The 16,629-nt window shown below is 35.6% G+C and overlaps 1 protein-coding gene across 2 annotated transcripts in view; it reads right to left on the reverse strand.

The window, feature by feature from the left end:
- Positions 1–3,583: 3,583 nt before the first annotated feature.
- The window catches only part of MSR1 (macrophage scavenger receptor 1), a 79,984-nt gene continuing 66,938 nt past the window's right edge, over positions 3,584–16,629 (reverse strand). For both annotated transcript variants that reach the window (XM_025984569.2, XM_072763612.1), the window contains exons 10-11: positions 15,690–15,878; positions 3,584–5,518 (exon numbers count right to left, since the gene is read on the reverse strand). In XM_025984569.2, coding sequence (XP_025840354.1) covers positions 5,385–5,518; positions 15,690–15,878 — 323 coding nt within the window. In that variant the 3' untranslated portion in view covers positions 3,584–5,384. The remainder of the gene's footprint in view (positions 5,519–15,689; positions 15,879–16,629) is intronic.

Here is a 16,629-nt window from a genome sequence, read left to right on the forward strand (position 1 = left end):
GCTTGATGCTGTATGTAACTGTTAAAAACTGGGTCTGTGTGTTTTAGTTGCAGAGAGCACTGCCTTCAAAAAGCACAGTTCAGCAGCCAAAGCAATTAAACACAATTGCAGTTTTTACTTGTATGCTTTGTAAAATGCAAGAGTCTCTAAATATCCAGCCCACTATCGCAATTATTAAATACCCTTTTCCTTCTGTCTATTTTTCTGCCCAAGTCCCCTGTCTCCAAATCCAGAGCATCTACTCTTCCTTTTCTCCCTGCAAGAGATTTGACCTTAGGCGACAGTGGATTGGGGTCTATGCACACAGGAGTCGTCTATGCATGTCTGCTGTTCCAGTGCTTGGTGCTGTGTCATCTGAAGTCAGCTGGGTCAGCACTTCAGCAGGGAAGTCCGAAAATATCAGTATTTTCTGATACTGACAAATGGAGGAGAACACCAGCAAATCAAACCCCTCATAGGTGAGGCAGAGCCTGCATTTAGTCCTTACTGCCTTCAACTTGATGGTCCAGGTGGCCTGCCAAAGAAGGGGACGAGTTGAGTTCCCCATGGAGCTCCACACATGCCTGGCTCAGGAGCGAGAGGACCAAAGGAGGCTCCAGGGGAACCCTAGGAGCCACAGGTCCTGCAAAGCTGGTGAGCCAGCCGGGCCTATAGACTTGTGTCACTACTCTCCCTGAAGTGACTTTCTGAACCTGAGCTGTGGCTGCTGCCAAACTCCCCTATAAAATGTCTGGTGTGGTCCATGGTAAGCCAGAACAATGTAGGAAAGAGAATTCTGGAAAATGTAGTCCTAGCAAAGGTGCTTTCCTTCCTTTCCTCTGTGTGTGTATATATATTTCTAGGATTCCACAATACATTGTTTGGTCCAGTGGATGACGTCCAATAAGTACCTTAGGCTCTTTTTACATTTCCTAATTTTTTTTTCTTTCTGCTTCTCAGATTCAATAAGTTCAATAGTCGTATGTTTAAACTCACTGGTTCTTTCTTCTGCTTGTTCCTATCTGCCACCAAACTCTTCCAGTGAATTGTTTACATTGGCAATTGTACATTTTAGATACAAAATTTCTGTTAGGCTCTTTTTTCTTGTTTGGTAATTTCTATCTTTTTAATTGATATTCTCATTTTAATGCCTTGATTGTCTTTAGTTCTTTATGTTTTAAAAAAAATCATATTTATGCAGCTGTTTCACTTTGTTGAGTATGTCCAACACCTCGACTTCCTCAGGGACCATTTCTGTCCATTTATTTTGTTCTTTTCAGTGAGTTACTTTCCTGTTTCTGTATTCTTTGTGGTTTTTGTTTGTTGTGAAACACTGGACCTTTGAGGATCATGTAACTCGGAAAGGCAGATTCTCCCCCTTCCTTATGGTTTGTTCTGGTTTGTTCCTTGAAGACTATAGTAGCCTATTTGCTTAATTATTTCTCTGGATACTTTCCCAGAGACTGTGTTTCTTGTCACAGGTGGTCACTGAAGTCTCTTGCTTAGCTTGGGTTCCACTAGTGTTTTTGATTTTTTTTTTTTTTTTAATTTATGATAGTCACACACAGAGAAAGAGAGAGGCAGAGACACAGGCAGAGGGAGAAGCAGGCTCCATGCACCGGGAGCCCGATGTGGGACTCGATCCAGGGTCTCCAGGATCATGCCCTGGGCCAAAGGCAGGCGCTAAACCGCTGCGCCACCCAGGGATCCCCCCACTAGTGTTTTTGAATTCTAGGAACTAGAAAACAAAAACAAGCCCCACCCCTCCAAAAAAAAACCCCACCCATAGCCAAACAAAAAACAGTAACAACAGAAGCCACCTGTCTGGGTCTTTGCAGATGTTCACATATCTGGCCCTGGGCATGCACACAGTTTTCTACAGCCCCCGGTATACATGGCTTTTTAAAAACATCCAAAGAAACTCTGCCCAGCTTGCGCTGTCAGACCTTGTGCAGCCAGTTGTCTGTTTCATCTGTAACCTTGGGCCCCCAGCATGTAAGGGTTATTAATTCAGTTTGGAGAGTTTTTGAGCAAGACATGTGGCTTTTCCAGTGTGAGTTCAGAGTTAGACACAACAGGATAAATGCTTCAGTCCTTCAGGGAATCCTCAGAAGAGTTACAATGGCCACACAGCAGCATTTGCAAAGAAGGTTTGCTGTTTCCTCTGGAATTGGGGACCGGGGCCCCAAACTAGGAACCTGGGCTGTCGCTGTCTCAAGACCAAATCCAAGAGTGGCTAAGACCAGGGTGAGTGAAAATGCAACAAAACTTCCCGGCTTTTCTCTTGACTCAGCATTTGCTTAGTTTGCTGTAAAATGCTGACTATTTTCCAGAGTCCTGACAAGGTTGGTTCTGACAGTTCATACTTGGTTTTCAATGTTTCCGTGGGGAATGAGCACATGAGGCGCCTATTCTACCATTTTGCTGATGTCTCACTCCCTAATTTTTCTTGTTACTAATATTCTAAATAATAGCCTACACCTAAATCAAGTCCTTTGTTAAGAGATTTTACAAATGTAAAAACAACCTGTTTAGATGATAGAAGTAAAATTTGAAACATACAGTACTCTATAAAATGAAAGAGGCGATAGATATCAGAAAGGAAGAGTGTTCCATTGTGTGATGTGACAAAAAGATTGATTCGATTAAAGAAAACCACTTAAAAATCTGTTACCTAACATTCACTACAGAAAAAGTAGAGTTTAAAATGTCAGGCTATATAAGCTGTATCATATAGTGATGCTTGATTAAGAGGGAAATGGAACATTTGCAGCTTCAGTAATATATGTGTCAACACATATTCCTAAAATTCCTACATTCCATTTCAATGTATTAAACAATATCTCAACATGAGCATCTCCTAATTGTACTTTCTGTGGAAACACTGTTAACTGTCTACCTGATAGCCATTCACTTGTTCCTGCTCTCTGCCAGAACCTTGATTTCATTCAGTGAACATGGGCCCTTGAGCTTTCATGAACCTTGAGGTTTTTCCAACTCTAGAACATGATTAATTCGTATTATTCTGATCTGATGACTCTAAGTTTGTATCTCTAGCCAGTGATTGGTTTAGGCACAAGCATCACGGCAATCCTGGTCACACATATATTACTGAGACTGCAAATGTTCCATTTTCCTCTTTATCAAGCATTACCATATGATCTGTAGTAGGTATATGACTCAAATGAGCATTTTGAGTACAGACTACCACATTCTCATGATTTTGGGAAAAATTGGAAGTTTTTACTTGAAATTATTCAGATAAATATGAAGAAATGTGTGTGGTTCTCAAATACCAACTGATGTTCTTATTTTCTACCTCCATTTGCTTTCTTTTTTTCTTCCTTTAATTTGTGTGAGTGTGTGTGTGAGTGTGTGTGTATACACTGCATTTATTTCGATACTAGATGGCTAGACAAGTAGAATGCAATGATTCTGGCCAGGTGATCTTTCTTTTTTTCTTCCTTCCCTCCCTTCCTGTCCCAAATCACAAATTTCTGCTCCTTGAAGGAATTGATGCAATTCACCATTCCAAAGTAAATCTCCCAAATATAGTGGCACAGTTAAGCTCTTTTCTAGACCAGACTGAGTTTAGTAGAGCATCTCAATTACAAAAAGGGCTTTATTGGTTTTAAAGACACAAATGTCTATACATAGGTGGAAACCCAGTATCCATATTGTTTACATCAATACAGCATGCACAACCCAAAGACACTGACCTCAGACATCTCATATAGGCTGATATGCAAAGGATTCTTTTTGATACTATCTTGTTTACCATCTGAAGGAAACGCTTAGCGTCATTGAGCACAAGGAATTAATAACCAGCTAAGTGTAGAGCCAGGATTTAGAGACAGTCTGCTTAGATTGTGGGCACATTCTCTTAGTCACAAAATTACACTGGAGAAAAATCACTCATGGTTAACAAGTAGAAGAATGTAACATGATAAAGGGCATTTTCAGCAGGCCATTTCCAATAGTTCCAGTTCCAAAAGAACATTTTTGCCTTGGTAAGTGAGAGGCAGGCAATCTTCTATCTGGTATTTGTGAAGTTAGACTTCAGGAGCTGAAAAAAATGCATAAGCCCTTGGTTTTGCTTATCACCATTACAGAAGGAAGAGTAGAGCCATTCCATTCTAGTTCTTTCTTTCTTTTTTCTAGTACTACTTTCTAATCACATGTCCTTCTAGATTGGGCTTAGGAAACTTGAAATGTATATTCTTCTCAGGGCAAGATTAGATTTGGTTGGGCTTCAATAGCAATCACTGGGCTTTCTGCTTATGTACCTAGACAGCAGAGTACAGGCGCTGGGTTCCAGGTGGCCTTCCACATTCTAAGATATACATACCTACCCTGGTGATGGGCTGACTATTGGTAAGCTTAGGGTCACTGACCCTTTAGGGCTGCAGATCCATCTCTCTCTCTCTCTGTCTCTTTCTGGGTGTAATTGTGGATGGATTTCATGAAAGACTCCGAAGACAGGTAGGTGAAACCAGCTTCTGTGCTCAAGTCATTTGCCTGCTGTTATTTAAAGTGGAGTAATTTACATTTTAAAGTGTATTTACATTTTAAACACAGTGTCCTAGAATGATAACTATTCAACCTAATTTAAAATGCACATCAAACTAAGCTCCATGTTGAGAATGACATTTTTGATCTACCAATTATCAAGACACATAGAGTGATGGGGGATGGGGGGTCTGTGCCTTTTCTCATATGCCCTGTTTTTAACTAACTTGTGGTTCAGTAAAAACAAAAACTGTTAATACATGACCATGTATAAAAACATGTTTTTCTCAGTCATTGTTATTATTGACCATGTGAAATCTCCTGCTAAGTTTTTCATCATGCCCAAAATATATCATGAACATTGCTACCTAACAGCCAAGTTATTCCACATTCAGAGATCTTGATGGCTGGATAAAATGTTTCCTCATAAAATGTGTATGGTTAGAGATTTTGCAAACTTGGCACAAAAAAGGTCTTCCCAATCTTCTCATATTAAGAAAGTAATTAAATTAAAATCAACTAAATAGATTACAGAGAAGAAAAAATGACAAAAATTGTCATTCTGTGAAGAGATCAATTGAAGTCAGTGATTGGAAGGTGTTTCAATTAACTGGCATTTGTAATCTAGAAGCCTTAAACTTCAGTTTATTCTATTCAATGTATGTCATTATATTAGAAATCCCATTTAAAAACCTAAAGAAGTTGATATGGTTCAAATATAGACATGTAGTAAATATGAAATTGTCCAATATGTTCATCCAGGGATTTTAAAATATTCCTTTCTTTAAATAGGATTCCTAAATATCTTAAATATTCACTGAACTGATTTTAATGGAGCAAAATAACAAAATCATTTTGCAACAGTGATTTTGTAAGATGAAAGAAGATATGATACATTATAAAGTGCAAGTGACTCCAGCATCTTCCGCATGTGAACAGACTCTCACACCCCACTGTCTGATTTTACACTCTTCGATAGATGATTCTCTCCCAAAACAAAATACTTCATTCAGCCAAATTGGACCGGTACCTACAAAAATCAGATGTAAGTGCATTAGTAAGTATGGTTTTGGGGTTTATATTTCAGTGGGACAAACCCATCAATTTATATGCTAATTTAACAAAAAATGTTGGTTATTATCTATATACAAGTTATATACTTTCTGTTAGTATTCAAAAATTAATCTTCTGCCCTAGACAACTGTCAATGTGTAAACTACTAAAATACAAAATAATAAGAGCTATAACAAAGGTACATACATAGCTCAGTGAAATCCTAGATAAAAGATGAATTGGTTTTAACAGATTGGTTTTATTTTTAGAAACAGGAAAGGAAATAAGCTTTACTGATCATACTGATGGCCTAAGGGCATCTGTATGAGGCATTCTCTGAAATGTTATGATATACTGGAGTTCTTTTCTTAGCTTCCAGTGCTTTGGCATTTACCAAATATATTCTGTATTTTTAATTAAACTAAGACTAACACAATCAGCATATGACTTACAAACTATCCCGAAAGAAGACCATGGATTACTAATTGCAAGCCCAGGCAAACAACAACAACAAAAAGGCAGAGCTAATATTCTCTTTTTTTTTAACTCTTCCTGAGACACGTTAGAAGGGAAAACTGCTAAGGAAAACTGCTGTTAACAGTAGGTTATCTGGGAGATACTTAACCAACTGAATACACAAACTTAACTGCCGCTTTCAAGATAAAGATATTATTTTTCAATGAGTATGAAAACAAGTGCTTTTTGAAAGGCATCCATGCATGCCAAGAAAAGATTATTTTAAAAATAATGCTTGGAAATGTTCTTCTGGTATTCTCTAAAGATTTTCTGCATGTATCACATATAAAAGTTCCCCTTTCTTTTATACTTAAGACATTTAGAAATGGAACCTTTGAAAAACTTCTAAATGAAAGATTGCATTGTGTTTTGTTAAAAATATATCATGCAAACCTCCTTGATGAGTTTTCAAGAACATTTCATGCCATCAAGAAACTGATGATTTAGCAGCTAAACTTCAAGAAACTCCTTAGCAGGACTGGTGGCTGGTAAATAAATATCTTAATACTGTCAGCATAATCAATAATACATTTCTTCAATTTGGATCGATATGATGTTGAAAGGTTCTCTTTCGGTCACAGAGCTATGTAAAACATATTTAGAAATAACTTCAGCTCAGAAACAGACTTTGTGTAGCTATGAAACATAGTGTTAGATGAAGACTTTTTTTTCAGAGACATCTATAATGGAATATAAAACATTACTCCTGCTGATTTTTCAAATAGCCAAATAAAAGTTTATGTACATGGCTGATAATGTGCATAATTATACAGTAATATGTGCATATATGAATAAATTACAAATATTGGGAATTTTGCAACCACTACGTGGATAACATTTGACCTAACCTTAAAAGATGGATAGGGGTTTTCCAGGTATAAAAAAAAAAAAGTTATTCCATAGAGTGGGGGCAGCATGAAAAGGCTTGATGTATGACAATAGTCAATGGTATCCTGGCATCTAAAACACTAAGTACAGTAATGAGGGTAGAAGGAGTCATCGAGAAGGCTGAATAGAAAGCCAAAGCCAGGCTTTACAATATTCAGAATTTTATATTGTGTCACCAAAAGAAATGACATCATCAGAACTACATTTTAGAAATGTGTGTCTGACAGAAAGGTGGAAGTTGGATTAAAGAAAAAAACTCCATACCAGAAGAACAGCTAATAGAATGTCTATGGAGAGATTTTCTTAGAAGACTCATGTTTTGATTTACTCTTAGATAGGAAATTTGTATTTCCACCTTTAATATAAATTGCACATTCACTTAATCTTTAATAATTTGTGCCTTTACTAGAAAGATCCCCAATATGGAACAAAATTATATTTAGGTTTACATTACCAAGGTAATTAGGAACTTTATATTGTTCATTTCATATAACAGTAATTAAATCATTTGTGCCCAAACAATGTTTCTCTTAGAAAAGAAAGGTTTTCCTGTGCTGATCATTTATAAAAGTAGCAACCGGGAGAGCTCAAATATTTATTTATTTATTTATTTATTTATTTATTTATTTATTTTTACATTTTTTTATTTTTATTTTTTTCAAGTATTTTTTTAAATGTTTGTAACAGTATTGAGCGCGTTTTGACCTGAAGTTTTAAGGCAGATAAAATAGAAGAGATTAAGGAAATATAATCTCAAAATCAGAAACCTTACCAGGAGTACTTTTTCTTTGTTCCCAAGTTGCTTTTACTAGGTATAGTCCAATCTCTTTTGTTTTTGTGTGTTTGTACATGTGCATATATTTGTGCATGTGTGTTTCCTTTTTAAATATATAAAGTCTACATAAACTTTTTGGAAACCCCCAAAGGTGACTCAAAAACATAGGCAAATAATCACAATTGCACAAATAGTGAAGCTCCTCCCATGTTAATGTAGAAGAGAGCCAAAACAGCACATTTATAAATTGTGCTTATTAGGTATATAGACATGTATAAACTGTATAAATAAACATAAATAAAACTCTTGGTCAAAGCATGGCTCTGTCATAATGGGAGCACAAAAGAGGCATGGCTCTCTGGCCTCTAAACCAGGATACTGTGATGCTTTCACTCCTCATTTTGTAGATCAAGTCACTAGATTTAGATCTCAGCAGTGCAGAAGTTTTACAATCCAGGAAAATAGAATTAAGAGTGAGAATCCTCCTGGTGGCTGTTGCACCAGCAGGGGCACCCCCACAGTGACAGCAGAAGATAGATATTATGTAGTCAATTAATGTGCTGATATGTGAACACAAAGTTTTAGAAACAGCAGTAAAGGGATTCATGAGTGTTAGAATACCAAAGCTGTAGTAATATGAGCATTTAAGCCCACTCTTTGAAGAATTTATGATGTGGCTGAAAACACTGGAAGTACTTTTGATCTGTTATCTCATTGAATCGTCAAATAACTTAAAAAGTTAAGTGCTTTTTTAGCGCCATTTTACTGTTGAGGAAAGGAAAAATCAGAAAGAAAAGGTAACTTGGCCCAAGGTCATGTAGCTGATACAGGATGAAGCCAGCATTCCTACCCCATGTCTGCCTAGAGCCCATGCCTTTAATCAATAATTCACTGCAGTCCCCTGCGTTATTAGATTCAGTCATTCAACAAATCTGTTTTGAGTGCCTACCTGAGTGGACACAATCAAAATCCATTTGTTCTTGAACTGACTTCCTGGTGAAGACTTTGGTTTTGGGCAGATGTGGCAACCGATGACACGTGTGTAGTTAGCAGCAGAACTGCTGCTTGCATCTAGAACCCCTAGCTCCTATTCCAGGACTTTTTCCACCAAGAACACATGGATATGATAAACACATTGTGCAATTCACTAAATCTGGCCTTTATCTCTGTGGAAAAGATTCACAGCAAACATCCTAGAGGCTTCTTCACATCTGATCTTTAAAATTTACATCTTCTAATAACCCTATGAAATAATGGCAGTTAATTCCATGTCACAGGTAAATACACTGAGATTAAGGAAAAATGTATGCTTTTCTCAAGATAAAAGAGAATACAGCCAAGTAACACAACATGACAACATGTAAAACTTGGTGCTATTCACTGACTGCACAGAAGCCCAAATAGAGGCATAAAAATGTTTTTCCAAGATTTGTTTTTATTTTTGCATGAATACATTCAGGGCTATTGAACCTGAGGGAAAAATTTATTTAATATGCATTTCCCATCTCATTCCAAATTGTTTTCTGTATTAAAAATTAATTCAAAGGTAGCATAGAATTCATAAAATTTTACCTTCATGTAAACCTCAAAGATTAAAAGCAAATTTGTTTTTATTTCTTTACATAATAACTATTATTCAAGGATTCTTGGTGTTGCTACTTTCATTGTTATTTGCCTCTGAACTATCTTTCAGGCTTGTGGGAAAACATGCAAAATTGAGGTGTACAGTTTAGATATGTTTTTTATTTACTAACCCAATCTCTTTATCATCTATCCATTTATTTATCCACCTACGCATGTACACATCTCTTATTCTCTTTACAATCTGGGGGCTGGAGGGAGGGCAAATTGACTGATTTTGTGTTTCTAAAAGCATAAAAGCTAGTAATGTGTTGTCCATGGCTCCTGGGATTTTATGAACCTGAGAATATGCTTGACCAATACCATTTCCCCTTAATCTCTTTTTAAAAAATAACATATATTCATATTTATTTCAAGGATTTGAGATTTTTAAATCTGATCTTCAGTAACTCACCACTTTTCTGAAAAAAAAAAAAAAGGTGATCATATTTCGTATGTTAGCTAGAAAAGTACAGTGATGAGATATGAGATTAGGTGCTGAATAGAAGAAGCATGAAGAAGCAAAAAGCACTCTTGGTTAAAAGTCTGAATGAATTTTAATTAAATCTAGTCATGGCTGGGTGATTTGAATCTGTTACTTTTAAGATTTCTAGTTGGGAAGTACTTTGTCAACAGCTTCCTCTTAGAGAAAGAAAACTTTGTTTTGGTTTGATTTTTGTGATTTTTTTTTTAAATCAGGTGGAAATAGAGTGGGAATCAGAATAGAGAATGGGTCAACTTAAACTGTAGTTCCAAAGTCTAGTTGAGCAGTTTTGCAGAAGACATTTATTTTCCCTGTTTTAGCATATAGGCAGAATGAGGAAGTGGAGCTATGAGATTTCATTTAAAGTTCTGTAATTCTACGATTTTAAAGAAGCGGGCTCTTTAGAAATGAGATTCTTAAAGATCCTAGAAGGACATTCTGTCTCATGGAAAGACATAGGTTAAGGCATAAAGTTTGACCCTTCCCCTACAATCACCATAATAGTTGTATAAATAAGGGGGGTTTTGAGACAGCTCTATCAAGTTTACTTACTTTTTCTATGCAAATTGGGGCTATGATATCTATTCTCACAGGCACTGTCAACACTAAATGAGATCATATAGTATACAGTTGATTAACAATATTATTCCATACTGAGTATTGTCTTTGTTACCATAAGTGACATCTAAACATCTACATTTTAAAACTTCCAGGGTACAGGGAGCAGTCTGTAAGAATCTGAGTTCTGACCTATGGATATAGTTTACATTTGGGATTGTTTTCACTCCTGTTCACTAGAGGGGAAGTTCAGAGTACAGTTATATTGTTGATCTTCAGCTGATTCTTGTATTTTTAAAAACTCTACTTAGAAAATTGATTATGAAATGTGAAAAGGATACTAAATAAGAGATGATATTTAAGCTCAGAATTTTCTTTTGGTTCTGCTTTCAAGTTTGGAGCTGCAGCACAAACTCCTATAAACTTCGAAGATGCACCTAGCTGCTCCAGGTCCAGGTCCAACTTTCTGCATCAGCACATAGGCTCAGATGCATGGGTGCAAATTCCTGGAGGACCACAATAGTCTAATAATGCTCATCCAAGTTTGCTACCGGGAGGCCACTGGGAGGAGAGATTGGAAAGTCTGCAAAGGGAGAGAAGTGACTCACTCCCCTTGCCCTGCCCCATGCAGTGATAACCGCCAGAAACCTCTCACTGCTTCCATAATTTTAACCTTTTTTGTCTACTCAGGAAAAAGAACATTCCACTGCATGCAAAAGGTGCATCCAAATGAAAGAAACTATTTAAAGGAGTGTGCTCTAAGTTTTATTCCTATAAATCATTTTGCTTGCAGCTGCAAAAGTAATTGTTCTTAAAGCTAACAAGGATTATCTCTGGAAAGTCAGGTTTGCTATTTTAAAACCAAAGGGGGAAAAAAAAGAGAGGGAGAAAATTCTGTCCAGAAAATTGTGTTTTTTCTATAAGGGGGAATAACACAAAGGGTATGCATTTAACCTTTTTTCTTCTTGTTTCAGTTTCAGTAATAATGGATAATATAGTGTTGATCTGATTCTTCTTACTTTCCCAAAAGAATGACAAATAATTAAAACCCAATGCATCTCGCTCTTTCCCCTACCTCTCCACTCATATTTCTAAGTTTCCTTTCTGGGTCTCCATCCTGCACTCAGAATTATCTTTTCTTTTCCTCCTGAGTGAAACTATAAATTAAGGTGGAGGAGTGAAAAAGCAAGGAGGAGTTGAAATAGCTTCACATAAAAAGGTTGTTTGCCATGTTTAATCCCAAATCAGTTTACAATAGAAGCCTGTTTCTGAAAATACAACATACAATGAAGCAGATCATGAAATTTACTTCTCAGGTTCTTTTTCTTCAGAACAAATAACCTCAGTTCTATTATGTTTCCCAGCTCATCTTGCTTTATTACTTTAAAATTCTCATAATCATTCTTCAATTGTTTGGTGTGGAACTCTACACAGACAGTTGACACAAGAGCAAGTTTGTCTTGCGTAGAGCAAGGACACTGTTGGATTCCCCATATGGGACCTTCCTTCTGTCACACTTCTATAGAGTGGAAAATCACATTCAAATTTGTGACCCTTGGAACATCACTGATGTTATAGACAATCTGATACTAATCTGTTTCACTTTTCAAGAGGATGGCAAACACCCTTGGAATTATACAGTTGGAGCAGTTGCTAGCAGTGATCTCTGTCACTGTTATCGAGCAATGCTAGGAATCAGGCTTTGTGTTGGGTGCTTTCTATATGCCAACTTGTTTAAGATTCAGAGTAAATCTTATGAGTTGGTGTTATTGTTCTCATTTTTGGGAGGAGAAATGGAATCTCTGAGACATAAATAGCAGAATTAAGGTTTCATTTCATATCTTAGTTAAACATTTTTAGTTTTTCCAATACACTCCAGTAGGCACTTAAAAATGTGAAAGGAAAAAACAAATTCAGACACACCTGGTTGTTTCATTATAATAAAACTCTAGTATAATGTACAGAACCACCAACTACCATGAATACACAGTGTCACTAAAAATGTCCCCTTATCTTAGAGAGGTAGTCAGTTATCTAAAGAAAACTTGAGAGAATTGTCTTCTTACAGACAAATAAATCATTTCATATGAGACAGAACTCTATTGTTTCATTACTTATTTAGATGGAAAACATTTTCTTCCCAGTAGTTCAGAATACTTATTTCCATCTTTTGTTAACAGTCCTTGAGATCTGAAATCCCTAAAGATACAAACAGGAATGAATAAAGGCTGTGAGGAACAAACTATTTTATTTGTAGATGAGACCTTAATGTTAATGAAAGCTTACGATAATCATCTCCAACTTTGTGGTTACCACCTATGTTTGGAATTCAATGGAAAATAGCTTCATGTACCCCAGCATTTATAGCAGCATGATCAACAATAGCCAAATTATGGGAAGAGCCCAAATGTCCATCAACTGATGAATGGATAAAAAGATGTGGTATTACTCAGCCCTCAAAAAGAATGAAATCTTGCCATTTGCAATAATGTGGATGGAGCTAATTATGCTAATTACGCTAAGAAAAATAAAAAAAGAGAAAGACAAATACCATCTGATTTCACTCATATGTAGAATTTAAGAAATCAAACATGAACATAGGGGAAGAGGGAAAAGAAAGAGACGGAAGCAAACCATAAGAGATTCTTAAGATATAAAGAAGAAAATGAGGGTTGATGGAGAGAGATGGGTGGGAGAATGGGCTAAATGGGAAGTGGGGATTAAGGAGGGCACTTGTTGGGATGAGCACTGGGTATTATATGTAAGTGATGAATCGCTAAATTCTATTCCTGAAAACAGTATTACATTGTTAACTACAATTACATGTTAACTAACTAGAATTAAAATAAAAATTTGAAACAATAATAACAACAACAAAAAGAAAACAGCTTCGAAGTCCAGGGCAAGGCTTCATATTTGGTGAAGAAATGAAGCAGGGGAACATCTTGTTTGCTTTCCTTCCATATCATATTTTGCCAAATCTTATTAATTTCCCCTGCATTAAGATATATATGCTACTGCTGTTGTTCTGAATTTGGTCCCTTTGTAATAGATGAAGGGTTTACTTCAAGATATAAGAAATTAATAAACTGCACTATGGGGCTTTTTTCATAAAGATACAAAATTAAATGTCAGCTCTTTGGATAATGTAAGCTATAGAATTAGTCATCTTGATGAATGGTATTTTAGGATAATTTTCTCCTTTTGGATTGAGCTATTTAACTAGCCCATGTTGATTAAATTATCTGAACAAATGGCAAACTATATTTCACTTTGTCAACAAAGGCACATCCCAATGATTGAAATCATCCATATGTTGTTATTCCTAAAACTGGAGAATTTTAGTCATCTACTAGGTAAGTCACCATCGATGAAGACTGTATGCCATCTATTAGCATCATGGTTCTCCACTTCATAAATGCTAACAGAATTTGAAATGTTTTAGATGATTAAGTATTTGAAATAAATGGCCTTTCATGCTGTGGGTCTTACTTCCCGTAGATATAAATTCTCTCCCCATACAACACTGTGGAAACACAGATTGACAGCTTGGTCTTGCTAAATGATTGACTGATTCACTTGATTCTCTAGTGACCAATAGTTGGGAATTTTTAAATTTTGTTTTTTCCTTCTCTGGAAAAAAAAAAATCTGGCTTATTGAAATTTAAAATGTTTTATTTTTTACAGGTGCAAAAATGATTTTTAGTCCCCTACTTCTCAACCTGAGGAGGAAGTTCTGAAAATGTAGTAGAGGTGGAATATATGGAAATTCCAAAGATCTATTTGGTTGTGGCAAATTACAGATCTTTTCTATTTTCTTTGTTTCTTCTGTTCAAACCAATAAGGCACATGTAAAAATCTGGGACCAGAGGCTGAAATTCTTACCATCACCACTCTCTTCATATGAGATTAAGTGATCTTTCTGACTTCTGAAGACTTTGGAACCTGAATCTCTGCTTAAATTTACTTCTTAAATCTGATAAGAGTGAATCCATTTAGGTAAAGGAATAAAAGATTTAACTGTGAACTCTCATTACTACTATTCATATGTTTTACACAATAAAGTCATAGCATAACATTCCTTAATATCTTTTATGAATTTAAGAAGTCTATCTTAGACTGTTCTAGTTATTTGATATAATGATTTGATACATTCACCTATTTTATCACTATAGACAGAATAGCAGTATTACCAGATAATCTTTTTTTTTTAAAGATTTTTATTTATTTATTCATGAGAGACACAGAAAGAGAGGCAGAGACTCAGGCAGAGGGAGAAGCAGGCTCCATGCAGGGAGCCCGATGTGGGACTTGATCTTGGGTCTCCAGGATCCTCCCTGGGCTGAAGGCAGCACTAAATCACTGAGCCACCGGGGCTGCCCACCAGATAATCTTATATCTATAACTTTGCACACAATTTCTTCTTGCCCATATCTATCTAAACTACACTTATAAAATCAAGAGGACCAATTTTTTTTTTCTTTTGTTAACATCAACTTCAGAGAAACCAATTATTTATTTATCAGATTTGGACGGTAGAATAAATAAGTAAAAAATATTGACTTTAAAAGTCTAATTCATATGCTTACTTTTTTCTACTCTTTGTCATTTAGAATTGAAGCACTTGCATGTTTAATTATATATAAAGCCTATTGTAAGGTACCCATTTAGAAAAAAATGAGACAGTAAAAAATGTCAGAGTATACATTCAAATCTTCTGTCCTCTGCAAATTTTCTTCCTTCCCTTATTTCTCATCATGTTTCTTAAAAGATTTGGAGAAATCATAATAGTAGCTATGGAGAGCCTACCTAATTGCTTCTTTTTCTTTCATGGCTCCTCCCTGACCTTTGAGAATACAGGTTCTCTACTATGCACCAAGAATCCTTCTCTCTTCTGTGGAAGATGAGTGGGAGGTAAATGCACAAGCTGGTGCCCTCCTCTCCAGTTCCACAGAAGAGAGAATATGAGTGAGTACGTGGAAGTGCTCAGATGCCCACAAGACCCAGATACATTAAATGAACTTCCCAGGATTGTCTGTAGTTCACTTATCCCTATTTTTCCTGTTCTACTTTACCAATCACTTTTGTGTTCTCCCACTAACCAAGTCTAAATAAAACTTAACATTAAAGATTACCTGACAGCATATGCCATTTATTTTTAATCTCTCTTTCTTTTCATTTCTACTTTCTAGAAAAAGCCATTCGAAAAACTCCTATGTAGGATTTTTCTTCCTATTTAATATATTCCTGCCACTACTTTATTCTAATATATTAGAGAATGACTATGTTTCTTTTTTTTTTAATTACCTTGTCCAAAGTAAGCTCCTTTGTGCACGGTTTGAACACCTTGGTATCCCAAACTCCTACAGATGACCTGTCCACCTCGCAGTTCCCAGTGGTCATCACAAACTGTGCCCCACTGGCCATTGTGGAAAATCTCCACTCTGCCCTCATGAGGTGCTTTACCACCAACCAGTCGTACTGTCTTAAATGGAGCTGTAACAAAAACAAGCAGGAGTTAGTTATATATAAATATTGTTTTATAATGCTTAAAAAATTACATTTTCCCCGGTAAGTTCGACTATTGAAATAAATATTAAACTTTCTAGCACCACCTGTTGGTAAAGAGTTTAATTGCAAATATTGCATTAGTCAAAACTTGTTTCAACATTTATGATTACATATACAATTTATATAAGTTACAGATATGAGGACACTTCAAAGGTTGTGTTCAAAGACTGAAATTCAACAGCGCCAAGTTTGTTAATGTTCTGTAGGCTTTTTGTAGTATTTCGAAAAATTTATAACAAATTGATTCGTTGTTTGCTTGCCACACTAACACACAAACTGGAACACATAATCCAGTGACTTTTTGATATAGGAGGTTGAGTAGAAGATATTTTATAATATTGTAAACACAAAAATAGATGACCAAACATCCTATCTTCTACCAAGAGAGTGAAGATAACCCTAATGACATATTATTATATTATATTATATTATATTATATTATATTATATTATATATTATATTATATTATATTATCTTGGATATTTTGAGAAATATAAATATTATATAACATTATATACTATTATTATATTATATTATATTATTATATTATTTTGGATACTTTGAGAAATCACTAAAGCAACAGACTTTGTGAGGAAATATACCAAGTTTGTAATTACAAAAATATTTTTGTTCTTCAGTGTTTAATCAAATTGCTATATATGATAAACTTTTATAA

The sequence above is a fragment of the Vulpes vulpes genome, chromosome 7, assembly GCF_048418805.1.
Source record: "Vulpes vulpes isolate BD-2025 chromosome 7, VulVul3, whole genome shotgun sequence".
Classification (NCBI taxonomy): Eukaryota; Metazoa; Chordata; class Mammalia; order Carnivora; family Canidae; genus Vulpes; species Vulpes vulpes.